The sequence below is a fragment of the Thamnophis elegans genome, chromosome Z (genome assembly GCF_009769535.1).
Source record: "Thamnophis elegans isolate rThaEle1 chromosome Z, rThaEle1.pri, whole genome shotgun sequence".
NCBI classification, from domain to species: domain Eukaryota; kingdom Metazoa; phylum Chordata; class Lepidosauria; order Squamata; family Colubridae; genus Thamnophis; species Thamnophis elegans.
Genome location: NC_045558.1, coordinates 109,675,621 through 109,703,355, shown reverse-complemented (window position 1 = coordinate 109,703,355; position 27,735 = coordinate 109,675,621). Strand labels below are relative to the sequence as shown.

Genomic DNA, 27,735 nt, shown 5'->3' with positions numbered 1-27,735 from the left:
CCCCTACTGGCAGTTAAAATTTAATCCCCTACCAGCAGTTATAAGGAACAAACAGCCAAGATCCCACACTACTCCTGGAAACACCAAACCTGAAGTAGTCAGCAGCAGCCTGAAGATGACGAATGTGACTTCGTCGAAACGTCGCCAAGACATCTCCAATTCTACGCGGGAGAAAACCCGAACAACTAGATATATATATATATATATATATATATATATATATATATATATATATATATATATATATATATATATCAGCACAAATAAAAAATAAAAAAACATTATATATATATATATATATATATATATATATATATATATATATATGTATATATATATGTATATATATATGTATATATATATATATATATATATATATATATATATATATATATATATATATATATATATGTATATATATATGTATATATGTATATATATATGTATATATATATGTATATATATTAGATTTTTTTACAACCCCTGGTAAGCCCCAATTATGGGAGGAAGCTAACTGCTTTCATCATCTGTCCTTCGGCTCGTCACAAGAGTCCATCACGACAGAAACCCAATATTTTTACTGTTGCCTTTGTTATATTTGTGTTTTTTTATTTGTGCTGATAAATAAATAAAGAGATCTATACTAGTCTCCCTTTATTTATTTATCAGCACAAATAAACACACACACACACACACACACACACACACATATATTTATATAACATTATAATATTTTTTCAGTCTTGCCAACAAACCTATTTTTGTAAGAATATTTCAATCTTCAAATCTTTAAATTTCCTATCTCCCATTTTTTGTTATGTAACATTCTCACTATGCTTAATTATTTTATTTACTCAATGTATCATTTAAAGTTCTCATGTTTGTAATATATTGCTATAGTCTCATTTTTTTTGCAGCCCAGCATTAATATTAGTATTTTTAGAAATACTATAATCTATATAATATTTCTAAATACTACAATGCTATAGTATTTAGAAATAATACTACAATAATACTATATCTTAAAATAAAGCTATAATAATATTATATCTTAATATAAGATAACCTTATAGTATTATACGATAATACTATAAGATAGTATTACTATAGAACTTCATCCTTAAAATTGTTAAAGAAAAATTATGTGAAATAATAAATAAATTATTATTTATTCTTAAATTATATTCTTAAATTATTTTATTTTATTTAAATATTTACATGTTTATTTTATTTAATATTATATATAAATAAAATAAATTTAAATATTAAATTTATTATATTAAATTTAAATATTAAATTTAAAATTTAAAAATAGATTCTTAAAATACTCATTCTTGAGTTAAATTCATATTGATTTTGGACACTTTATACAAAATATTTAGGGCAATTATGGACAATTTAGCAAATATTTTTTATTTACACTGAAAGCAATATATGAAAACAAAAAAAATAGTTTTTTTTCCTGTTTTTGCTTAATTGGTTTAATACTTATGGGATGTAAGTATTTGTATTTTTGTTTCTCTTCCTGTGCTGCAATTTTATAGATACTATGTTGGTTTTGAAAGAAAAAAAGTTTGATAAAATATTCCACTGAGCCAAGAAAGCTTGAAACAGTTCCAAGACTTTCTAGTACTTCTCTTCTGCACTGCTCTAAAACATACCCTTAATTTTATTTAATAAATCAATGAACATCAGTTTTTCATGCTTTCTCCAGGTGACTTTAGAATGTTTTTATGAAAAAAAAATCTAGTTATAAATATTTTCCGCAGCAAAATTTGATGCATTAAACTATAAAAATTGCCTTATAGAGAAAATAGGGGCATATAAATGTAAACAAAGAAACAAACAATAATGTACTTATTAAAATGTTTTACCATTGATCATAACAATTTAGTATAACATAAAATACAGTAAAGCAAAATAATAGTAGAATAAAGCAATAAAAGAGTGTTGGTTACAAAAGACAATGATAGGTGTGTGTGAGAGAGAGAGAGAGAAAGAGAGAGAGAGGTGAGGTGATGCTGCTGTTGCTGATAGAGCTACAGTTAATAACATAACTTTTATTTTTAATTTTAAATAATGACAAAAGAAAAAATAGCAATCTAATTATTGCCAATAGGAAACATATCTGCAAGAAAATAATTACTTCACCCACCATCAATAATTTGTCATTGATCTTATTTTTTATTTATTTTTATTTTTTAATATTTATTTATTTTATTTATTTGAAAAATTTATTATGATAAAACAAACATGAAAATGTACATGATTCTATGAAGCAGCATCACAACTGGCACCCATTTCAATAAGCTATCTTCTTAGACAGGTGTAACGGTAGTTTACCATGCCTAAGGATGAAAACGTTTTAGACAAAAATGTTTTAAATACTCTTGTATTAATGCAATGAGAAACTTTTATGAATGGTAAAATATGCAGTGGTCTTCTGTCCATGGGATTTGTTTCATTGGAGATTTGCCTAAATGTTTGGATGCAGGGTAAATATACTCTGATAGCTTACCTGATCTTGTTAAAAAACAATGTAGGTTTGGAACAGTTTCAGCTTATATGCACCAGTATGTCCAAACCCATTACGGAAATTTAGTGTGTCTTCCCATACACGTTCTTCCAGAGGCCCCATACTGGAACCCTCCCTTCCCTAGCCTGCCCCCTTGCTCGCTCCCCCTGCCCACCCAGTCACCAGTCTCCCACTCGCTCACCCCACCCACTTGCCCTGCCCACCCACTTTATTGACCAGAAGGAGGATTGGGAGAAGCCCATGTGGTGTGTGCTACCTTGTCTTTGACAGTTACCTAGTTTCCAATGAGGGGGGGGAAATCCATGTTTTTCCTTCCTCTGCACCCCCCCCCCCAATTTGAAACAAGGTGGCTGTCAGAGAGAAGGGAGTGTATGCCACGTGGTCTTTTCCAACAGCTGAACTCCCCTAACCATCAATTCATTTGCTTTAATAGAAAAATATTTTGAAGACATTTGAAATCATTTTGGACCCAATATTCCACCAGTATATCAGCCACCAGTATATCAGTAGTATGGCTGCTCCAAGTCACTTTTAGTGGGGAAGCAATTTGTCTTTCTGTTTTATATTTAAAGGATAACTTTGACCAAAGATTAAATTAAACAACTTTTCACATTCCAAGTATTTCTTCTATTTTCAACATTATGGCCTGAATTTTTCTGAAAATGACTTTCGTTGTTTGAGAAAGTTTTCTTTCCTTTAAAAGTTAATGATTTTCAAGTTAAATCCCTCAGGGCAATAGAAAAATAATGAGATTGGACTCCTCAAAGGATTTAATTTCTTAAATGAACTATGGAAGATAATATGCCTACTGTCCTATTTCAACTACATATAATATGTACATACGGTAATTCAGTTATCCATTTCTCATTTTACTTGTTAACCACTTCTTTGGGACTTTTAGTAATACCTGTTAAAGGTATTGTACATTTTTTTACTTTTATATTTCTATTGTTATTTTCCTATGTGCTTGTATGTATATTATGTGAATACATAAATTTCCAAATGAACCAACACAGTTGCTGATGTATTTGTAATTTTTAAAGACCAAAAGCATCTGGAAGCTTTTTACATGATTAGGAGATGAATAATGATGGAGGCATTGATAAGATGCTTTCTTTTTGTTGTAATGTATACTATTAAATTCCATATAAGTATTTGAGCTCCTTTTCAAAAAAAATATTTTTTCTTTGTAACTACAGTGTGAAGTTGAGGAGGTAATATCTTGACATCATAATTCCAGAAGTCAGGGATGTGCTTTTGTGTCTGATTGTTATATAAATAAATATTTATACTTTATAGATATTCAATGTTCGCTTATTGGCTATATAAATGGAATATAAATGGGAAGAGTTAAATTATTTCTATGCATTATATGTAATGTCATCTTTATGGGATAGGAAATATTAAGAATGCTAAACAAAGCTAGCCACATACTCTTATAAATTGTATATAAACTATGTTAGGGTTCCGACCAATGCCCTAATAAAATCGGGCATCACAAGCCAAACATTTAATATGAACAGGAGAACATGTTTGACTTCATAGATACATATGCCCTAACAATATCTTATAGGTTCTCCCTATTTATTCTGAAAATAAGATTGAAGTCTTATAACCTCACTGCTCAAAACAAGAGCATAGCACACAGGCATTTTCTCCAACAAAGAGAATGCTTACAAAATAATGAGGACAAAGTTACCAAAATACATTTATTTTAACTTTCTTCCTCCTCCTCTTCCTATTTATTTAAAATTAAATATTTTGAATAAATATTTATTTCTGTACCAAAATAATCCTTTATAAAATGAATCATGCATATTTACCAAATAAGCTTGATTTATGGATCAGGTAAACTTCTTCCAACAAAATGTATTGACTATATTTAGTGCTCTTTTTGATAGAATTGTACAAAGTTTTTGTAAAAGATGCTTTGTAAAGCATATATAAGTAAAATGTTTCTTCTCAAAATGTTAAAGGATGATATATTTTAAAAAACATTTTCCCAGAAGTTTACAAATGTAAAGCATATACACTTGACTTCTCCTTCATGTGACAAGCATATGAAGATAACTTGGAAGAGCTCCTGTAATCACACAAGCTTTTTAAAAAATGTTTACAATAATATTTCAAAGGAAAAAACTTTAACCATGATTACATGCTTTGCAAAACATTCTTTTAAGATACTTTTTATTCTAAAAAACTAGTTCAATATGTTTTTCTGGTTGAAATAAAAAGTGATAGAGAACAATTAAGTTTGAGTAGGAAATTGGACTCAATACCTTCTTCTTAAATTATAGGATATAGCATAAACTTCATCATGAATAGGGAGCTGACTGAAAGAAGAGTTTCCTGATGATTTATTTATTTTTATTTTTTCAGATGCCAAGTAAAGAAGATGTGGGGCTCAAATAGAACTATGGTGAATGAGTTTATTCTTCTTGGCTTTACCAATCATCCTACATTACAGCATCTTTTCATTGGGCTGTGCCTTGTAATGGCTGTGGCCACAGTAATTGGAAATAGTCTCATTATTTTCCTGGTTTGGACTAACTCCCACCTCCACACAGCTATGTATTTTTTCATTAGTAATCTCTCGTTGCTGGACATACTTTTCACAATAATCACTGTTCCTCAGATGCTTGTACACCTAGCTTCTGGGGTTAATATAATTTCATTCAATAGATGCATGGCTCAACTTAATCTGAGCCTATCCTGTGGAATGACTGAGTGCTTCATTCTGGCTTTCATGGCCTATGACCGCTATGTGGCAATAAGTCAGCCTCTAAGATACCCTACCATCATGGGAATGTGTTTATGCATAAAGATGGCAGGGATCTGCTGGGTCACAGCATTTTTAAATGCTTCTGTACTGACAGCCATCACTACGAGTTTTCCTTTCTGTGGACCCAATCAGATTAATCATTTCTATTGTGAGTTACCTGCAATGCTTCAACTGGCATGCATGGATACATATATGGCAGAGGCCCTTATCTTTGCCCTGAGTGTGATTGTACTCATGCTACCTTTTACTTTCATAGTGATTTCTTATGTTCACATTGTCAGAGTAGTGCTCAGCATGCACTCAACCAAAGGTCATCAAAGAGCCTTCTCCACTTGTGCTACCCACCTGACTGTTGTTACATTATTTTACAGTACCATTGGCTTCACTTACTTAAAACCAAGATCTCATCATGTAGCAGACCAGGAGAAAAGGGCCTCAGTCTTCTATGCTTTGGTCTCTCCCATGCTGAATCCCATCATCTATAGCCTGAGAAACAAGGATGTTAAAGAGGCTTTGGCCAAAGCAATGGGGAAAGTCAGCTGAGTTACACATGCTTTTTTTAAATGGAGACATTAATTTAAGAATAGAAGCTTTCTTCACCCATCCAAGGAATGTTTACATTGTATTTTCCTATAAGTGGCACAGAAGCTGAATGTTGAAGTTCTGTGACCATGTGGATTAAGCATAACAACTTGGAAATCCATGATGTGTTTAAAAATGTCTAAAATGTTGTTCTTTTGTTCATTTCCTAACCTGCTTTAATACAAAAGTATCACACTAAGAGCATAGGAATGTACTTTATTATAGATATAAGACAAAATCAATGTATTAGGAATCCAACAAAAGTTATAGAACTATCTTGTTTCATTCTTGAGGATTATAAAAATATTATCTATCTTAATAATATACAGAAATTAAATTATACTTTCATATTTTTTTACATCTGTGAAGTTTAAATATTTCTATAAATGTTTTAATCAGATCTTTAATGCAGCATCATTTGCTAAAGCTAAAATTCCATTATCTGTTCTAATAAAATAATGCATGTGGTAGAGATGAATGCTATAGTGAAACTAATACATAGAAACAATGTATTGTGTATACTAGGCACTGCAATAATATTTATTGTTTAATATACAAATAATATGATTAATTCATATTGCTTATTTTTAGTGTTCCATTTTGAACTGATAGCAACTATGAATGCAGTGTAAGTTGTTCCTGGATCTGTTCCCCATATGTGAAATCTATTGAGATACCAAATATTGTAAATTTTTCACCTATGAAGAATGGCTAAAAGATGTATTACTATATAATAATAAAGGAGGGGACCAGTTTAGTATTTTAGTTAAAAAATAGGCTTAGAAACTGGGCAACTACAAGTTCTAATCTACATCAGACACAAACACTCATTTTCTTTCAGACCTTGGAAGAGAGCAATGACAAGCCTTCTTTGAAAATGTTGCCAAGAAATTTGCAGGGACTTGCAAGCAGTCATCAATAGTCTTAACTGGGTACAACTGGGTACACATCTACACAAAGAGAGAGATTGGAGGAGAAATATGTAGATGGAAAAATCCACATTTCCTCTATAACAATAAATTGTAGATATGTGCTCTTTGCCAACACTGATTTAGGGTGATTTTTTTTTTCTTTTTAACAAAGGGACAAAAATGACAACTTCAAACAATATGGTCAAAGTTTTGGGGATATTTTTAAAAAGAATATTTCCTGGTGCCCCACATCTTCTTTTTGTATACATTTTAAATTGTACTGATTTTTTTAATTATATTAATAATAGCACTTAGATTTATATACCACTTCACAGTGCTTTACAGCCCTCTCTAAGTGGTTTACAGAGTCAGTATATTGTCCTTAACAATCTGGCTCCTCATTTTACAGACCTCAAAGGATGGAAGTCTGAGTCAACCTTGAGCCTGGTGAGATTTGATCTGCCAAATTGCAGGTAGCCCGGAAGCAGCAAAAGTATCCTGCAGTACTGCATTCTAACCACTGAACCACTGCGGTTCTTAGACTAGATTAGATTAAATTGTATATTTTAATTAGCTTGCATACTAAATTACATCAATAAAAATAAAATAAAAAACTTGAGAACTTCCATAGTGATATCTATATTTCACAACCAATCACAAAGAGATTCCATGCAGACTTAGCTGTGAGAAAATAAGCCCTATCTATATTAGGAATATATTGTTATCATGATTTCTGCATAACAACTTGCATTACACACCATGAAAATCTTTATATAAGACTTTTAGAGCATCAGTGGTATATCATCATAATGGTCTCCTGATAGTTTTAAAAATCATTAGGTGGAAATGCAACATCAGGATGTTTCAATACATCCTGTATGCAATTGATTTTCTGGGAAAATAATATATATTTTAATGTTAAAGATATATTTTCCCATTGCCACTCCCCAAGTCTTGCTACATTTTAAATCAAATCCAAAATTATGGGAGGTGTTAATCTATAGTATAGTATAGTCTTTATTGTCATTGTACAAAATAAATACAATGAAATTGGTTTAATTCACAACTAGAATGATATTATTAAAAAAATCTGATAACAGAAATAGTATTAAGCAAAATAAGGAAAAGGAAGTCAAGGAACAGTAACAATTAAATAGCTGCTGAAAAACACAGCAGAGTTTAAAGATAGAAATGCAATGTATTTTAAAGATAAGATAAAATTAAAAAGAAAAAATCCATTTCTTCATTGATATAGTATTTCAGACATTCTGTTATATATATATATATATATATATATATATATATATATATATATATATATATATATATATATATATATATATATATATATATATATTCTGTTTATATATATATATATATATATATATATATATATATATATATATATATATATATATATATATATATATATATATATATATATATATATATATATATATATATATATATCTTCCTCCCATAATTGGGGCTTACCAGGGGTTGTGACTCTAAATATATACCTTCTTCCCTGGCTTCAGCCAATAAGGAGGAGACCTATAGCTTAATGGCTTAGACGTTTGCCTAAGATGCAATACAGCACAGGTTCGAATCCCAGTAAGGGTATGGCTAGCTGATGAGAGCTAAATAGCTTGAAATAGATCTATACTAGTCTCCCTTTATTTATTTATCAGCACACACACACACACACACACACACACACACACACACACACTTTTAAAGTCACAACCCCTGGTATGCCCAAATATGGGAGGAAGATTATACTTCCATTCTCTGTCCTTCGGCTCGTCACATATATATATGTTCAGAAAATCAGCTGAAAATAAATGCTTATGTATTGAATAGATTGATTGTGTTAAATAACATTTATACAGTCACTCTACTAAGATTCACAATTATTTCTGTTATAAAACACAAAACTTCTTAAAAACTGCTAGCAACAAAAATCAGTGGGGAAAATATTTTCAAATTTATAATTTGTTAATAAAATACAATTTGGAAACATGTTAAATCTGGTCCTCTAATTTTTATACCTACTGTTCATTACCACAGGTCAACAGACACAATAAATTTCATGTCAATAGCTATGACTCATCTTTTAAATTTAGAATTAGATTAAATTAAAATAGAACCTGAGTATAATTGGAAAAAAAAATTGCAACAGAAAAGGACAGTTTTGAAATTTCAGAAGACTTATTAAATATTTTGTTCCTCTGATTTCCATTACCACCATTTGTGACAAGATAACATATTATTAAAAATTTAGCAGCATTGCTGAATGACAGATTCTATACTTGTGACTTAGCTAAATAATACAATTGCTTTCAAGTAATATTACAGTGACTTTAACACATTATGCTTTCCTATATTGACAGGTACATCAATCTAAATGCCCTCATTGTAAAGAGTCTTTAAAAATGTACACATTCATTAAATATATTCTTAGCATTCCATAATCAAAACCACACAATAAATGTTAACATGAGGTTTAATGATTTGTACCACATCAAAACAATGTGGCCTTGTTTGAACATTTGCCTAAACATTACAAGCTGATACAGAAGTGAAAGGCACTACACATAAGTACTGTATTTTTTGTCTTCACTGCTTTCAACTTCCTTGTTTTAAATACTAAAACATTTTCAAATAAAAGTTCATGAAAGACTTTCTATAGTACCTCTCATTAAGCATTCATGTGAATTAATTTTAATGTGTTCATATTACTATATTTAGAAGCCTGCATTAGATTATCTAGGCACATTAAACCAATGGAATTTGTGTTAATGTAGAGGGAGATAGTGATAGAGACATGAGAAGTGAATCTAATACCCCATAATTTCTTTACTTCTTTATTACTTAATGTTAGATCGGGTAAAGGAGACACAAAAGGCTTCAGTAAACAACAGCTCTTTATTGCAAGTCAAGTAAACATCTGACAGGGGAATGGTCGGGCAGCATCCCCTTTTAAAGGGATCTGTCAGACCTTTTAACCAATGAGATTCAACCTCTGCTCCCACTGAAACAGAGGACCTTGGTGGAAACCTCTTTCAGTCTGTCAGCGGGGGGGGATATCTAACATCCCTCTCCTCTAGGATGGAACGATCTAACTAGTGATGTAGTCATGCAGGGAGGCGGGCTTTTGCATAACTGCCTGACCTGCGCAAATCAGTCTTGGTGTTTCCTTCAGACAAGTCAGACAGACCTGTTGCTCCTGCAGACCCACCTGATGAAACCTCCTGGAACTTTTGACTCGCTCGGAGCTTGCTGTGGGCCTGCATCAAAGTCAGATAAGTCTTCTGATATTCTTGGGCTTTCCTTGGGTTTGGAGGGACTGTTATTTTTCATGTTGCTTCTTTTGGTTTGTGCAGGAGTTATATTTGGTTGTCTAAGTGCTGAGTTAGGCAAGCGGCTATGGAGTTGGTCTATATGCCTTCTCCAATTTCTACCGTCCTCGAGTTTTACTGTCTACAACTGAGGACCAGTAATTCCAATTATAGTTGCGAGAATCCATAACATTCCCCTGGTGTAGTTGTGTGCATATACTGAGTCTCCTATGGTGAAAGACCTGACTTTGCTCATGGAATCAGGGGGTGTTGAGGTGGAATAATTTGGGTGTAGCCAATCTAAGTGAGACCTTAGGCGGCGGCCCATGAGGAGTTCAGTGGGGCTTCTTCCAGTGGTAGCACTGGGTGTGATGTGTTGTATGAGTAAGTAGTGATCAATTTGTGTTTGCCAATTGCCTGGGACCACCCTATTGAGGGCTTCCTTTGCGGATCTTACCATCCATTCTGCCTGGCTATTGGAGGCCAGATTGAATGGCGCAACCAGGGCATGCCTGACTCCCTGAGCTGCTAAGAATGTTTTGAATGACTTGGCCATGAATTGGGGCCCATTGTCAGAGGCTAGTACATCTCCGTGCATGGAGAATAGTCTCCATAGTATCTTGATGACTGATTCCGCTGCAGTGGAATTCATCAGGTATACTTCTAACCATTTTGAATATGCGTCCACAACTATGAAGAAGGTTTGGCCATGGACTGGTCCAGGGATGTGTATTCTGGATCATGGTGCTTGCGGGCGCTCCCATTCTTTGGTGGCCACTTCCAGGAGAGCCAGTCTGGACTCCTGACAGGGCATGCATGTAGCCAATGATTCTTGTATGTCCCTGTCCATGTCAGGCCACCAAACATAACTCCTTGCTAGAAACTTCATTCTAACAATCCCAGAATGTCCTATGTGCAGTGCTTCAAGGACTGCTGTGTGCAATTGTTTGGGAATGACTACTCTGTCCCCCCACAACAAAGAACTGTTAATAACTGACAATTCATCTCACTTGGAAAAATACATTTTGAATTCATCCCCAACAGGCCCCCTGGGCCAACCCCTCAACACCCAGTTCAAAATTTGCTTTATTATGGGGTCCTTTTTAGAGTGGCGTGCCACGTCACTGGATGAGATGGGTCCGGTGTCCTGGCAGTCAATGAGGAGGACCAATGTCTCAGAGATGGGGTCAGTGAGAACTTCAAGCAATGGCTCAAAACATCTATGTGCCCTAACGTGGTGCCTGGTCAGTGGACGAGGTGGTAGAAGTAGGCTGCTAGAAAAATTGTCCATCTGGTCATCTGGGGAGATAGTGATACCTGGATGGGGCGATCCCCAGCCAACAACCCTAATAAAGGCTTGTGATCTGTAACCAGTTCGAAATCCTGGCCATAGAGATACTCATGGAATCTCTTTACTCTGGCTACTGCAGCCAAAGCCTCATGGTCCAGTTGGATGTAGTTCCGCTCTTTGGCAGATAATGTCCTGGAGCAAAATGCAATGGGGGCTTCAGTACCATTTGGCATGCGATGACTAAGGACCACGCCGATACTGAAGGGGGAAGCGTCACAGGTCAACACCAAAGGCAGGGTCTGGCTGTATTGTACTAGGAATGAGTCTGCTGATAAGAATCGTTTTATGGCGGTGAATGCGGTGGCCTTGGTTTTGCCCCAGGACCATTTCACACTCTTGGCTAGGAGCTGATGTAGTGGTTCAGCAACTGTTGCTTTCTGTTTGAGAAAGACGCTGAAGAAGTTAAGGAGACCAAGGAACACCTGTAGTCCAGTCTGATTGTGAGGTGTGGGGACTTCATTAATGGCTTTAATTTTTTGTGAGGTCGGGTGGATCCCAGACGCATCGATCATGTACCCTAGGAATTCAACTTTTGGTACATTGATTTTACATTTTGCTTTTTTTAGGCTGGGGCCCTTCTCTGATTCTAACCAAAACTGTTCATACACGTTTTAAAAGTTGCACTTCATTTGCGGCCGATACCAAGATGTTGTCAAAATAAGGGACGATTCCTGGAATACCCTGTAAAAGTCATTCCATGATGCTTTGGAACAGTCCAGTGGCGATACTAATGCCGAATTGCAGGTGGTTGCATTTGAACACACCCCTGGGCATCACAATGGTTTTGGCCTCTGCAATAGCGCCATCTACTGTCAATTGTTGGTATGCCTATACCATATCTCATTTTGCAAATATTTTTCCTGGGCCAAGCGAATGCAATAGGTGTTGTACAACAAGTACAGGGTAAGTGCTTTGTTGTAGTGCTTTATTAATTGTACATTGATAGTCTGCGCAGATGCGTACAGACCTGTCAGGTTTGACAGGTGTCACAATTGGCATTTCCCAGCGTGCATGATCGATTGGCTCTAAAATGCACTGGTTCACGAGCTTATCAATTTCTTTGTCAGTTTTTGGATGGAGAGTGAAAGGTACTCTCCTGGGCTTTAGCCTAATTGGGGCTATTGTGGGGTCTAAGCTAAAGGAAATGGGGGTTCCTTTGTACTCTCCCAGAACGGTGCTGAAGATGCCCTTGAACTCCTTAAAAATGGCTTCAGCGGCATCAGCAGCATCCTTCTCCACAGAGTTGACTCCAGTCACTTCTATTCCCAGTGGAAGTGGGAACCAATCAAGCCCCAGCAGGCTCTGAAGGTCATCCCTGACCACTGTCACAGGGAGTTTTTTGCAGAATTGCTTGTGGCTTACCTGGAAGGTGCCTTGGTCCACGATGGGGACCTGGTTCCCCTGGTAGTTGCGTAGGCGGATGTCGGGGCTTCTGAGGTGTCTCTTTTGTAGCTTTGGCATCGTTTGCTTCAGGACTTACCATGGAATTATGGTCAGTGATAGCCCAGTGTTGATCTCCATTTCGCATGGAGAGTCCTCAATGAAGACAGTGACTTTCAGCTTTTTGGGGTGAATGGTACGGATATGTCTAACCAGAACAGTGACATTCAGCATTTTTTGTATGCCCAGGGCAGTGAGGTTGGCGATTCTATCATCTCCCAATGAACCTTGTGGGTACTTCTGCCAAGCCCCTGATTTGGGTCGCTGTTTGCAGTTTTGGCCCTCCTTGGGTTGTCCTGCGGTCGCAGGAAAATTGCTGTGGCACACCTTGGTGATGTGCTCTTTCTGCTCACACCACTGGCAAATGACTTTGTGGAAATGGCAGGATATTGGATATGGTCTCCTCCACAGCTGGCACAGGGTAGAATTTGTGAGTTGAATTTCCACGCCGCTTTGTTCAGCTACTGCGCATCTGTAGCTGTCTTCCTCTCCACTCTCAGAGCTCTCGGGCTCTGTGGTCTCACGGTGGATGCAGATACTTTTCCATGTGTCCAGAGGTTCACTGTGGTGCTGGAGGGTCTCCATTGATTGGGCTGCCGATTCAGCTGCTTAAGCTTCATCTAGTGCGATCTGCAGAGAGAGGTTGGATCTAGCCAGAAGCCTTCTCTGCAGGTTGAGATCTTGCACCCCATATTATGTGATCCAGAATCAGGTCGTCCAGTTCACAGAACTCACAGTAGGCTGCAGATTTCCAGAGAGCCACCACGTATCCGTTGATTGATTCGCCCTCCTTCTGGTTCCATATATTGAACTGGTACCGGTGAACATATTTGGATGGCTTCGCCGCATAGTGGGTCTTCAGCATTTGTTGTAGTGCAGACCAGGATACTGCTTGTAGAGAGGTCGGTTCTAAGAGGTTTTTGTCATCTCAAATACTTCCCAGCCACAGTACCCTAGGAACAAGTTCTTTTTCTGGAGATTGTGAGATCATTTTCTGTGAGATCGTTTGCTTCCAGGAAACACTCGAATTGTAGCATGTATGATTCCCAGTGTTCTGTAGCTGGATTGTACAGGTGGGGAGTGCATAGCCATTCTGGTTCTCTCTGGTTGTTCAGCGATGGCTAGCTCGATGCCTCATGGGATGCTCCAGGCTTGATGTACTTGCAAGGCTTTGCTCTCTTTATTTGCCTAGTTGTCTTCCAATCCCATCCTCGTCGCCAATGTTAGATCAGGTAAAGGAGGCACAAAAGGCTTCAGTAAACAACAGCTCTTTATTGCAAGTCAAGTAAACATCCAGCTGGGGAATGGTCGGGCAGCATCCCCGTTTAAAGGGATCTGTCAGACCTTTTAACCAATGAGATTCAACCTCTGTTCCCACCAGAACAGAGGACCTTGGTGGAAATCTCTTTCAGTCTGTCAGCGGGGGGGGGGGGGATAGCTAACACTTATGTTACATACATAGGACTTATCATAGGAGTAATAACTCTATAGAAGAATGCAAGGATCATATTATGTATAAAAGATGTCTTGTCTTTGAGATTCATATAAGCAAAGACTGTTGTGCCATAGTAGAGGCTTACTACGATCAAGTGAAAGATAACTAGAGCTACACTAGTTCTAGTTATCTTTCACTTGATGGTAGTAAGCCTCTACTATGGCACAACAGTCTTTGCTTAGCTGGGTCTCTTTGAAGACATTTTGCTTCTCATCCAAGAAGCATCTTCAGCTCTGACTGGATAGTGGAGAAGGGAAGGATTTATACTCTTTGCAGACAGCTGGTGCAAATGACCAGCTGTGTGCAAGGAGTATCAATCCTTCCATTCCCACTATCCAGTCAGAGTTGAAGAAGTTTCTTGGATGAGAAGCAAAATGTCTTCAAATGAGAAGCAAAATGTCTTCAAAGAAAAACCAGAAAGTCCAGTTGTCTCTTGAAAAAGCACCTTTGGGACAACCATGACTTGGATGAATTAGAAACTTCATAGACATTCATATGTCAATGCTTTCTTTCTTTCCACTTTCTTGCATGACCAGAGAAATACTTGAATTAGGTAAACAATATACATAATGTATATAAATTCATAGTACACAAATTATCTATTAATTTTCCACAAAAATATGTTTCCCTGCTATTTTACTCAGGGCTCCCTTTACTTCTTTGTTTCTTAGGCTATATATGAGGGGGTTAAACATTGGAGTAACCACTGCATAGAAGAAAGCAAGGATCTTATCCTGATTCGAAAATTTGCTAGTTTGGGGGTTCATATAAGCAAAGGCTGCTGTGCCATAGCAGAGGGTAACCACCATCAGGTGGGAGGTACATGTAGAGAAAGCCTTATAGCGACCTTGAGAAGAATGGATTGACAAAATTGCACGGATTATGTAAATGTAGGAAAGCATTACCACAATGCATGGAATTAGAAGGATAATGAATCCTGCCACCATTAAAGAGATTTCATTAACAAATAGGTCTGAACAAGCCAATTTTATAACAGCAAGGACTTCACAAGCAAAATGATTAATAGTGTTGAATGAACAGAATTCAAGATGCATGGTGAACCCAGTCTGTATCATAGCATTAAGAAATCCACCAGTCCAGGAAGCCAGTACCAGCTGGATGCACACTTTCTTTCTCATGATGAGCTCATAGTTCAAGGGAGAGCAGATAGCTACATATCTATCATAAGCCATGGCTGCCAAAAGAATAAACTCAGTGCTACCAAAGGTTAAAGAGATGCAAAGCTGAGTCATACATCTGCTGAAAGAGATAGTTTTGTGACTGGTTAGGAAGTGGACCAGCAGCTGAGGCACCACACTGGTTGCAAAACAGATATCCAAAAAAGACAGATTGCCTAAGAAGAAGTACATTGGTGTGCTGAGTCGTGCATCAATATAGACAGCTATGATGATAAGTGAATTTCCAACAAGAGTAATGAGGTACATGGAGAGGACAATAACAAATAAGTATTGATTAGTCCCGTGTTCTCTGGAGAATCCCACAAATACAAACTCTTTAACAATTGACTGATTGGTTTGTCCCATCATTCAAACATTATCAGGACTGAAATGTGATAAAAAATATTATATGTTATTTATATTTTATGACTTGAGGTGTAATTATCCCTTTTATACATAAATTATTGATTAATAAAGGTATTGCCTTTAGGAAGCAACAGTAACAGGGTAAAATAGTCTTAATATTTAAGAGACATTCATCTTTTCTGGCTGTGGAAAGCCTATAAAAACTTTCTGCTAGAATTTCCATTTGAGCAAAATATTTTTTTGCTTTGCCTAATATTGCCCATGAAAACTATCTTAATAAATATAAAATATTTGATGATGAATTTCCTTTTTTATAAATGAAATAAAAAGATAAATGATAGAATTGCTATCTTTTAAACTTGGATGATAAAAATAAGTAATATATTAAAATATCATATCTTTTCCATTTTATGAATAAGCATGAATGAATATGAAAAGAATAATACATAGAGAAAAGCATGATGGTATGTGACTATGGATACCAAAAATACAGAAGTAATAATGAAATAATGAATATAAGATGGACCTAAATTAAATGGAAATGTGTAATAGGTATCCTTATTTTTTTTTTTTGGGGGGGGGGGGGTTAAGAAGATTCAACTGGGTTAAAGAAACAATTGTTTCTCAGATTTGTAAATATCCAGCTGTTATATATTAGTATGCAAGTCATAATCATTTCTAGATTTGTGCAATTTCCAATGTATACTAATGAAAATTAAGATGTCATCTTTTAATTTAAAATGCAGCTATAGCTATTTATGGAAGACACAGTAAGACCAACTATTCTTCCCAACTACAAAAGCCCATATATTGTAGATAAATACGTTAAGATGAAATACATGTAGTATTTGATAACATTTTCCATAACAAATAGCAAAATAAAATATAGGAGGATATCTAAGGACATCCATACAATTATGTACAGTAATAAAACATAATTATAATTATAAAACATACAGAATTATAACCATTTAATCTATAAATTAGTAAGACTAAATAATTAAACCTAAAAGGAATCTGTTATCCTAAGATGCCAAAACTAATGGCTATGTTAAGATGCAACAAAATATTAACAATCAAATAGGAATATGTTGTTACAATGGTGAGCAACTGAATGAAAAGCAATTGATACACATTAAATACTATGATATCATGCTTTTTCAAATAATCAAGCAATTATTCCCTATCAATATATATCATCAATACGATAGCTTTTTGCAGGATTCAGATAAGTTGTATCCATTATATCAGGCAATAAAAATCAGAGATAAAATAAATTTGGGTAGTCTTGAATACCTGATATTAATTTTCTCAATTTATATCTGAGTGCACATTTATGAGTATAAAATTATGCGAAAACAAATGTGCTTTATAAAAAGTACTGCCACAGAAACAACTAATTCAGAAACAAGGAAACCACAAAATCATGCCTCCGTAAGATTATCACTAAATCTACTCTTGCAATAAATTTTGAGAACTGATATGAATATGAAATTAGGACAAGAAAGGAAATCACAGCATTTCCTAATAACTCCCCAAAAGGAGGTTTCCTCAAAGTGGACCCCTCTGCATCCTAACTTACCTGCACAGATGGGTAGAAAAAAGAAAATGAAATGTTCTAACCAAAGAACCTTATGACCTTTTCAGTTCATATAATGGATATAGACATTCATTAAATTTAACTACAAAGTATATTGGACAACTGAATGTCCCCCTTTGGGCAATTATGTTACTACAAATAACTTAATTAAAGTTTTAAAACAGTATCTAACCACTTGGGTTTTAAATTGGAAAATGCAACTTCTTAATATTTGTCTTCTCTCTCTCTTTCTCTCTGTGTCAGTGGTAGGTTTCCATTTTTTTTACTACCAGTTTGCTCTTGTGCACGTGCACATGTGACCAGTGGTGGGTTTCAAAAATTTTTGGAACCTACTCTGTGGGTGTGGCCTTCTTTGTGGGAGTGGCTTGCCGGCCATGTGTTCTCTCTCTCTCTCTCTCTCTCTCTTTCTCTCTCTCTCTCTCTTCCTTTTGTCTGTCCCTTTTTCTTTTTTCTTTCATCTCTCTCTTTCTTTCTTTTTAATTTTTTCTTTATTTATTTCTTCCTTTCTTTCTCTTTCTTTTTCTTTCTCTCTCTCTGTGTCAGTCAGTCTGTCTGTCTGTCTGTCTGTCTGTCTGTGTGTGTGTGTGTCAGTGGTGGGTTTCAAAAATTTTTGGAACCTCTTCTGTAGGTGTGGCCTGCTTTCCGGGTCCACTGGTGGAACCTCTTCTAACCGGTTCAGTATATTTGATGAACCGGTTCTACCGAATAGGTGCGAACTGGTAGGAACCCACCTCTGCATGTGACGCTCCTGCCACCGTCACTACCAGTTCTCCAGAACCAGACCAAACTGGGAGCAACCCACCTCTGCTGTGTGTGTGTGTGCAGGCATACATGTCTTCATGTACACCTGTTTCTTTGCAACTGCCTGGTTAACTAGTTTTCTTGATATCTGTTTTTGAAGTTGACAGTTATTCTCAGATAACTGATAAATGAATAACTAGATAAATGAATCCAGACATAAGAACAACTAAGGTAGTAAAGGTGGGATAAAAACCAAATGAATGAATGGTGGCTTATCTATATATATTCTGCGCATGTGCGAAGAATCGGAATGGCGGCCAGGGCTCTTCCGTCTTAGGACGATCTGGCGAAAAAGCACTGGGAGCCCTTGGAACCGGCTTCTTACCGCTCTGGCCGGGGTCCCCCGGGATGACGGAGATTCAGGGGACGTGTGCGGGCCAGAAGTTGAGGGGGGCCGATGCGGCTCTATGGTGGCGGCGGAGGCAGAGGCGATTGAGGGCATTTTGCGGTGGCTCCAGCAGCTGTGGGTTTTCCAACCCTTTTCTTGCAATTGTTACAGCTTGGTGAGCAGCTTGGTGAGCTTACAGTAACTGTGTTGACTGGCTATTGCCATCTCTTGGAACTGGGGAATTCGAACGGGGCTTCTCCTCGGACTAGGCGAATCGGGCGGTTGACTGTGTGTGCCGTGGCCGGAGCCTTTTCCGGATGCCCCCCCTCCATATTTGGCTCAGCTCCTCCATCGATGCTACCGTCCCCAACAGCACTGCTTCTTTCACCAACGCTGTCTCCTTTACCAACGTGCCTCTGTTACCACCGCTGCTCTTTTCCGCAATATAGCCCCCTCCACCAGCACTGTTTCTTTTACCAATGCTGCCTTCTTCTCCAACGCTGCCTTTTCCATCAACATTGGTTTCTTGCCACTCTGGGCTTTGACCATCTGACTTCCCTCACCTATATATTTATGGCCTTTGAACCTGTTTTCTTAGCCCTGATTGTTGCCATCACTACTATTTCCTACGGACTGTGGACTGCCAATATTGCCATCTTTATTACTTCCCACTATGTCCCTTGGACTACCAACTGTCCCTGGCATTCCAGGGACATCAGGGACATTATTCCATCTGCTCCCTACTCTTACAATCGTCATCTATTCCACCGTCCACCGGATTGGACTTTATTGTACATCCACTTTTTTTGTACATCCGCCTACGAACTTCGCACGGTTGCATAATTTTTTAACTGGTATGGTGAGTGTATGGGATTTGTATGTGATTGAGTGAATGATCCCACTTTTTTATTGCCTATTACTATTGTATTTTTTTGTGTTTTTAATTACTACGTGGGGACTGCTTGGGGTGAACGAATGAGTGTGTCTGATTCGGAGGACCTGTCGAGGAACGCGGGGGTCATTGGGGTGGTTGGGGGAATTACGGACATGGGAGTGGGCCAGAGCATTACGGTCATAACAGGGAGGGGCAGATATGGTGGGGACTTTAGGGCTGGCCATTACCGGGGAAGGAGGGCTTGCTATGTTACAGAGATCCCTCCTTCTGGCCCTATGAGTCCCACTCCAAGGCCAGATGGCGCAAGTAATCAGGACCCTGGTCTCAGGCTATTGTCGCTATTGTCGCTAAACGCCAGGCCTGTAGTTCATAAGGCTCCTCTTGTCTGGGACTTAATTTTAGATGAGAGGGCAGACCTGGCATGTATTACTGAAACCTGGCTGGGCGGGGAGGGAGGAGTCCTCCTCGTAGAGATGTGCCCAGAGGGTTTTCAGGTGCTCCATCAGCCAAGAGCTCAGAGAAGGGGTGGGGGTGTGGCTATTGTTATCCGAGAGTCTCTAGTACCTCGTAGGATCCCTGCTCCAGAGCTTGTCGGGTGTGAGTCCCTGCTGGTGAAGTTGGACCTCAAGGGTCAAGTGGGTCTGCTGTTAACGTACCTGCCTCCCAACAGCGTTGCAGCAGCCCTCCTCTCGCTCCTCAAGTCGGTAGCCGAGCTGGCAATTGAGTTCCCCAGGCTTATGGTTCTGGGGATTTCAATTTGCCTTCGCTCGGGGAACACTCTGATGGAGCGCAGGAGTTCATGGCTTCCATGAAAGCCATGGGCTTGACCCAAGTAATTCCGGGCCCAACCCACTCAGCGGGTCACATGCTCGACCTCATATTTCTCTCGGAGCAGTGGACGTGTGATCTTGGTCTGAGGGGTAGTGAGATCATACCCCTGTCGTGGTCAGACCACTACCTACTGAGGCTTGACTTTCGGAGACCACACCCCCACTGTAGGGAGGAGGAACCGACCAGGTGGTTCCGCCCCAGGCGACTTATGGACCCTCTGAGGTTCCAGACGGAGCTTGGGGTTATTCCTGATACCCTCGCCCGCAGTCCGGCAGAGACTCTGGTTGCTGCTTGGAACTCGGCAGCGATGGAGTCTCTTAACCGGATTGTGCCTCTACGGCCGCTCTGAGGCAGTGGATCCAGGAGGGCTCCTTGGTTTACTGAGGAACTCCGGGAGAGGAAGCGCCGGAAGAGACGCCTAGAGCACCAATGGAGATACAATAAATCCGAATCGAACCGAGCACTTTTAACATCTTGCATCAGAGAATACATCCGGGCAATCAGGACGTCAAAAAGAACTTACATTGCCACTCTGATTGCTTCTGCTGAGTCGCGCCCAGCCGCCCTGTTCAGGATAACCCATTCCCTCCTAAATAGGAGGGATACAGGTGATCCTTTGCAGGGCAGGGCTGAGGATTACGTCCAGTTTCTCGCGGATAAAGTTGCTCGGTTTCGGACGGACTTGGACTCCAATTCTGCAGAACCAGCCGAGACACTAAGGGATAATCTGGTAGACCATCGCTGGATTGAGTTTCAGGCTGTTGCCCCTGAGGACGTGGACAAGGCCATGAGAGCTGTAAGTGCCTCCACATGTGTACTGGACCCGTGCCCCTCCTGGCTGGTTGTTAACAGTAGGGAGGTGACACGGGGCTGGATCCAAGCGGTCGTTACCGCCTCCCTTCGGGAGGGGGTCTTTCCCCCCGCTCTTAAGGCGGCGGTGGTGAGACCCCTCCTGAAGAAACCATCTTTGGATCCAGCCGTTCTAAACAACTATCATCCAGTCTCCAACCTCCCCTTTGTGGGGAAGGTTGTTGAGAAGGTGGTGGCCTTTCAGCTCCAGCGGTCCTTGGAGGAAGCTAGTTATCTTGATCCATTCCAGTCTGGCTTCAGGCCTGGCTACAGCACGGAAACCGCTTTGGTCGCATTGACTGATGATCTCTGGAGAGGCAGGGATGGAGGCCACGCCTCCATCCTGGTACTCCTTGACCTCTCAGCGGCTTTCAATACCATCGACCATGGTATCCTTCTGCGACGACTGCGGGAGGTGGGGGTGGGAGGCACTGTTTTACGGTGGTTCTCCTCTTACCTCTCGGACAGGTCGCAGTCTGTGTTAGTCGGAGGGCAGAGATCGACCCCTAGGCCCCTAACATATGGGGTGCCGCAGGGTTCGGTCCTGCCCCCCCCCTACTTTTTAATATCTACATGAAACCGCTGGGCGAGATCATTCGGCGGCACGGGATAAAATACCACCAATATGCGGACGATACACAGTTTTATCTGTCCGCCCCGTGCCAATTCAATGAAGCGGTGGACGTGATGAGCCAGGGCCTTGAGGCTGTTAGAGACTGGATGAGGGTTAACAAGCTTGTGCTCAATCCAGATAAGACCAAGTGGCTGCTGTGCTTCCCTCCCACTAATTTGCCAAGTGTTCCATCTCTCAGGCTGGGGGGTCAAATACTACGCCCCTCAGACAGGGTCCACAACTTGGGAGTCCTCCTGGACCCACAGCTGACTTTTGAACACCATTTGTCAGCTGTGACCAGGGGGGCATTTGCCCAGTTCGCCTGGTGCACCAGTTGCGCCCCTACCTGAACCGGGAGGCTCTCACAACAGTTACTCGTGCCCTTGTGACCTCTAAGCTGGAGTACTGCAATGTGCTCTACATGGGGCTGCCCTTGAAGAGTATTCGATGACTTCAGCTAGTCCAGAATGCGGCCACGCGAGTGATCGTGGGTGCACCTCATTTCACCCACACAACACCTATCCTCCACGAGCTGCACTGGCTACCTGTCGATCTCCGGGTGCGCTTCAAGGTGCTACTTGTCACCTACAAAGCCCTTCATGGTATTGGATCTGGGTACTTGAGAGACCACCTACTGCCAATCACCTCCACTCGACCAATTAGATCCCATAGATTAGGCCTCCTCCGAGTTCCATCAGCCGGTCAGTGTCGACTGGCAACCACGCGGAGGAGAGCCTTCTCAGTGGCAGCTCCGACCCTATGGAACGAACTCCCCATGGAGATTCGTACCGTCACCACCCTCCAGACCTTCCGCATAGCCCTTAAAACCTGGCTGTCTCGACAGGCCTGGGGCTAAAGACCTCAACCCTACCCGAATTGTATGAATGTTGTGCTTTTAACGATGTATTGTCTTATGTGTTTAATCTGGTTTGTCCTCTCTTCCCTCTGAACTGTGAGCCGCCCTGAGTCCCCCCAGGGAAAAGGGTGGCATACAAATAAAGCACCTATACCTATACCTATAGAATGCATTCAGTAATGTGCTACTGCAATAAGGCTAACAAGCTATATCTACATCTGTCTAAATTTTTTTACTAAGGAAGCAGGCTAGAAGAAGGAAAAAAATCTTTCCAGCCCTGCCTTTCCCCCTTTTTTTCTTATTGAGAGTGACTACTATTTATTAGCATATATATGCAGAATCATCTGTCCATCAATTTTTATATTGACAAAAATCCCAATGTCTCTATCAATAACATTTTTCACAGACTGAGGAAAATAATTTGCTTTCCCACTAGACCTATAATTTATAACACAAATGCAAGAAATGTAGCAAGTGGGAGTGGACTCAAATGTAGTTTTCCTAAAAGAAAGGGAATGAAAGAGACAGATTCAAACTCCTTCCATTTGTTGATTAACATTTTAATTGGAGGAAGAAGCTTTATGTTATTGTTGCTGTTGTTAAAACCCTTAAAATTTGTAATTAACTGAAAAATTGCCATTTATAATTTTATTAAGCTGTAAAAAGAGTACAATTAATATTTGTTTTAAGATACATACTACATAGCTAATCTATTAGAGAACAGATAGAAAAGGGAAAAATATAGACACTTGCCAATACTATAGATAGGAAATACACAGAATAAAACACAATACATAGTAATATAGAACTCATGGAAATATAGGAGAAGACATGATTCATATTATTAGAGATAAACATAAATTTTAAAAAATATGTGAGTGTTCCCAATTTTGTTGTAAAACAAAGTGTTATTTTATACATTTTGAATAAAGTTTCCCGAGAAAAATCTTTTTCAGGCCATTCTTAATCTCCTTGTTTCTTAAGGTATAAATCAAAGGGTTTAACATGGGAGTGATAATGCTATAAAGGATAGAAATAAGTCGGTCTTTCTCCATTGAGTATGTTGATATTGGCCGGACATAGGTGAAAATGGAGCTTCCATAATACAAGATGACTATAGTTAGGTGTGAGGTACAGGTAGAGAAAGCTTTCATCCTCCCTTCATTGGATTGTATCTTCATGATAGTGGAGATGATATAAATGTAGGATAGAAGAATGCAGACAAATGGAATCCATCCTATGAAGATCCCAACTACAAATAAGATGATCTCATTTAAGGTTTTGTCTCCACATGAAAGCATTAGAAGGGGAGGAATATCACAGAAGAAATAATTGATGTGATTGGCTCCACAGAATGGCAGACGGAATGTAAAATAAGTGTGAAGAGCTGAATTGAGAAAGCCACTTGCCCAGCAGGCACTACACAATTGGAGACAAAAGGCTCTTCTCATAATTGAAGTGTAGTTCAAAGGATGGCAAATAGCTGCAAAGCGATCATAAGCCATTGCAGCTAGTAGGATGCATTCAGTGCCCACAAAAGAAAGAAAAAAATAGAGTTGAGTTACACATCCAGCATAGGTGATACTCTTCTTTTGTGCCATGAGGTGTACTAGTATCTGAGGAACATTGGTGGTGGTATAACAGATATCCAGAAAAGAGAGATTTCCTAGGAAGAAATACATGGGAATATGAAGCTGAGAGTCCAGGCAAGCAACAGTGAGAATGGAGATGTTCCCCACCAGAGTACATATATATGTGGCAAGAAAGATAAAGAAAAGTAACAGCTGCAGTTCCTGGAGACCAGAGAAGCCCAAGATGAGGAATTCACTTGGAACAGATTCATTCATCATTGGGTCAGAACTTAGCCTTGGGCGTTTTTTTTATCAGAATAAGAATGCTCACCTGATGTTCAGAAAATCTACCAAACTTTCACAATTCAGTACATAGAATCTAACATCTCTCCAGCCACATAGTGTAATCATTTTTACTTGCTCTATCAAAAATGTCATCTTACAATGCTATCAGAATAAGGTTGTTCATGTTCATATGCTTATTTATGCAACAAATAGGAAAAGCCATTTGACATCACTTAATTCATATACCACAATAATTCCTTCTGCTTTTTAAAAAATTATGGACTGTTCAATAAGCTACATTTCACAAGCAGCACACAGCACTCTAAGTTAAAAGTAGTAGCATTGCTTTATCTTTTAGTGAAGTGGCTGCAGGTCTCATTGCTTTGTTCAGTTCTTTCAAATATTCCAGATATTATGACCACAGTCTGGTACAGATGTATATAACTGGAAAATCTTGAAAGGAATTTTCAAACTGTGCAAAGACATTCAAATAATTAAGCATGTTTCTGCAAACCTTCACTTGAATTAAGAAAAAAAATGCAATCTATATACAAAACAGCAGCCCCAAATTTTTCTACAGTTTTCTAAGAAACATTGTTCAACATTTTAAGCTGCTGTAACTGCTTGCAGGTTCATTCTTAATAGTTTTCTGCTTCAACGCTGAACATGAGTAATTTATCCATTGATTAAATATACAAATTCATTGCAATTTTATTTAAATTCCGTTTCTATGCTACAGATGTAAAAAAGTAAGTGTATTAAAAGTCCTAGTCAATATACATGTTTAAAAAGTATCCAAATTCTTATCTGGCATGAATACACACAGACAAATCAAATTGTATTTTCAAAGAAGGAGCAAAAGAGCTCACAATAATATTTTTCAACATACAATACTACTAATCAGTTGATGATACAGTAAAGCAAAATCCATACTGAATTTGTGATTCTTTGATTTCTGTAGTTTGTTGAAAAGTAGGATAGAAAACAATTACAAAATAAATCTAATAAGCAAAGCCTAATTTACTGTGCAATTCCTTTTCAAAGAAAATCTAGAGCACCTCAAACAACAAACTCAAACAATAATAGCAGTAATATACACCTGAATACTGAATAAGTTCCCCTTCATATATATAACTTCAGCAACAATATAGTTTCCACTACAGTGACCAGGCAGGTACTATTCTATCTGTCTTCTCTGGGTTAGAAGCAAACCAGGGTGATTACAAATGAACAGGGAAATTTAATTGCATTCACTGAAAATAAGATAAATCTGTTCTAATTATGTGATGCTGCAATTACATTTCTGTCCATGAAATAGCTTAACTAAAATAATCTCAAATCTATTGTGTGTTGTGTCCTTGGAGATACAACCGGTGCCTGTCAAGAAATGCAGGAAAAGATCTGGTTAGCTGTGACGTGCCTCCCAGGGTTTTAAGCCATTTCTGTGAGGAGGGGCTCGGGCTGAAATGCTCAAAATGCAAGTTAGGGGTATCCTCAGTTGAGTTCCTTGGTACTTGATTGATTGGCACAGCATTCACCCTACCCCTGGAGGCAATTAACTCATCCCCCATGCCATCCAATAGGGCTGAATTACAGGCTTTCCTAGGTCTCCTTAATTTTTACTCAAGCTTCATTCCACATAAGGCTTTGGTGGCAGAACCCCTCCATCGTTTTCTGGACAGCTCGGCTGCTTGGGTCTGGACTAGCTGCAAAGCGCATGCATTCACAGCTGTCAAAAAGTTGTTGACATCAGCCTCCATGCTGTTTCAGTATAACAAGCAGCTTCTTTTGATTCTTGCTTTTTGCATTGGGGCCATTTTAAGCCACGCCTTCTCCAATGGCATGGAGGCTCCTATAACATTTTATTCCTGCACTTCATCAAAGGATGAACAGAATTATAGTCAGCTTGATAAAGAGGCTCTAGCAGCCGTTGCAGGAGTAAAATGTTTTCATCATTATATCTATGGCCATTTGTTCCATCTGGTGACATACCATAAACCTCTTTTGGGAATCATAGCAGGGGATCACCCTACACCACCAATTTTATCACCACACATGTTGCACTGGGCAGAATTTTTGGCCACATATTCCTACACTCTATGCCATAGGCCAGGAAAACACATGGAGCATGCAGATACTCTTAGCCGTTGCCCGCTGCCCATTCTAATGGCAGACCCAGCCACCTTGAATACTGTTTTCTTAATTGACAACCTAAACTTGCCCCTGTCAGCCACCAACATTGCTCAGTACTTGTTGAAGGACCCCACCCTTTCCGAGTGCTGGACTGAGTATGCTGAGGATGGCCACAAGGGTCTGTGGGACCTGAGGTCCTTCCGCATTACTGGTGTAGGGAAGAATTGTCGGTGCTGCAAGGGTGTTTGTTGTGTGGGTTTTGTGTGGTGGTTCCGTCAGTGCTGCAACAGTCCCTATTGGTCCGCCTCCATGAGGGCCCTCCAGGCATAGTGTGGATGAAGTCACTTGACCGCAGCTATGTCTGGTGGCCCTCAATGGACAGAGATATCACAAACTGGGTACAGCATTGCCAACCGTGCCAGCAAGCCGCTGCTCCTGTTAGGGAATGGGACATGCTCACTGCACCTTGGAGTTGAATCCATGTGGACTTCATGGGTACAATTTCTGTCCAATTCTGACCCTTTCTTGTCATAGTGGGTGCCTGTCAAAATGGGTAGAACTATTTCCCATGCACAGGAGCATATCCGAAGCAACCATAGCAGTACTTGCTATGGTCTGCCAGACACTTTAGTGTCTGACAGTGGACCCCAATTCATTTCATTTATTTTCCAAACATACCTACCCGAGTTAGATATCCGGTATGCTCTGGTACTTTATCATCAGGCAGGGAACGGATTAGCCAAATACACCATTTGATTGGCTAAGGAAGCTTTAAGCCGAATGGGGTCTGCACTCTGGCCAGCCGGGATTGCCACATATCTCCTAACCCAACACCCAATGCCTTGCCCTACCTCCGCCAAAAGCATTTTGAAATTTTCATAGGCCGCCATCTTCATACCACACTCTACAGGCTACATCCTTCTTATTCTACCAACAGCCCCCTTGAATTAGGTTGGCCCAGAGTATTTACTATGGGGGAGGGGGTATTCAC

The 27,735-nt window shown here is 39.0% G+C and overlaps 3 protein-coding genes across 3 annotated transcripts; 1 reads left to right on the top strand and 2 right to left on the bottom strand.

Moving 5' to 3' along the window:
* The first annotated feature begins 4,931 nt into the window (after positions 1-4,931).
* On the top strand, positions 4,932-5,861 carry LOC116521325 (olfactory receptor 10A3-like). The gene has a single exon (XM_032236007.1). It carries the CDS (start codon positions 4,932-4,934, stop codon positions 5,859-5,861), a length of 930 nt encoding a protein of 309 aa, XP_032091898.1.
* Positions 5,862-15,040: 9,179 nt separating this feature from the next.
* LOC116521324 (olfactory receptor 2F1-like) lies at positions 15,041-15,985 on the bottom strand. Its single transcript, XM_032236006.1, has one exon. It carries the CDS (start codon positions 15,983-15,985, stop codon positions 15,041-15,043), a length of 945 nt encoding a protein of 314 aa, XP_032091897.1.
* A 7,678-nt stretch (positions 15,986-23,663) lies between these two features.
* On the bottom strand, positions 23,664-24,605 carry LOC116521323 (olfactory receptor 5V1-like). Its single transcript, XM_032236005.1, has one exon. The coding sequence runs from the start codon at positions 24,603-24,605 to the stop codon at positions 23,664-23,666; it is 942 nt and encodes a 313-aa protein (XP_032091896.1).
* Between the last annotated feature and the right edge of the window lie 3,130 nt (positions 24,606-27,735).

Coding starts and splice junctions, on each gene's coding strand:
- LOC116521325 (XM_032236007.1), top strand. CDS start 4,932: ATGTGGGGCTCAAATAGAACTATGGTGAATGAGTTTATTCTTCTTGGC.
- LOC116521324 (XM_032236006.1), bottom strand. CDS start 15,985: ATGATGGGACAAACCAATCAGTCAATTGTTAAAGAGTTTGTATTTGTG.
- LOC116521323 (XM_032236005.1), bottom strand. CDS start 24,605: ATGATGAATGAATCTGTTCCAAGTGAATTCCTCATCTTGGGCTTCTCT.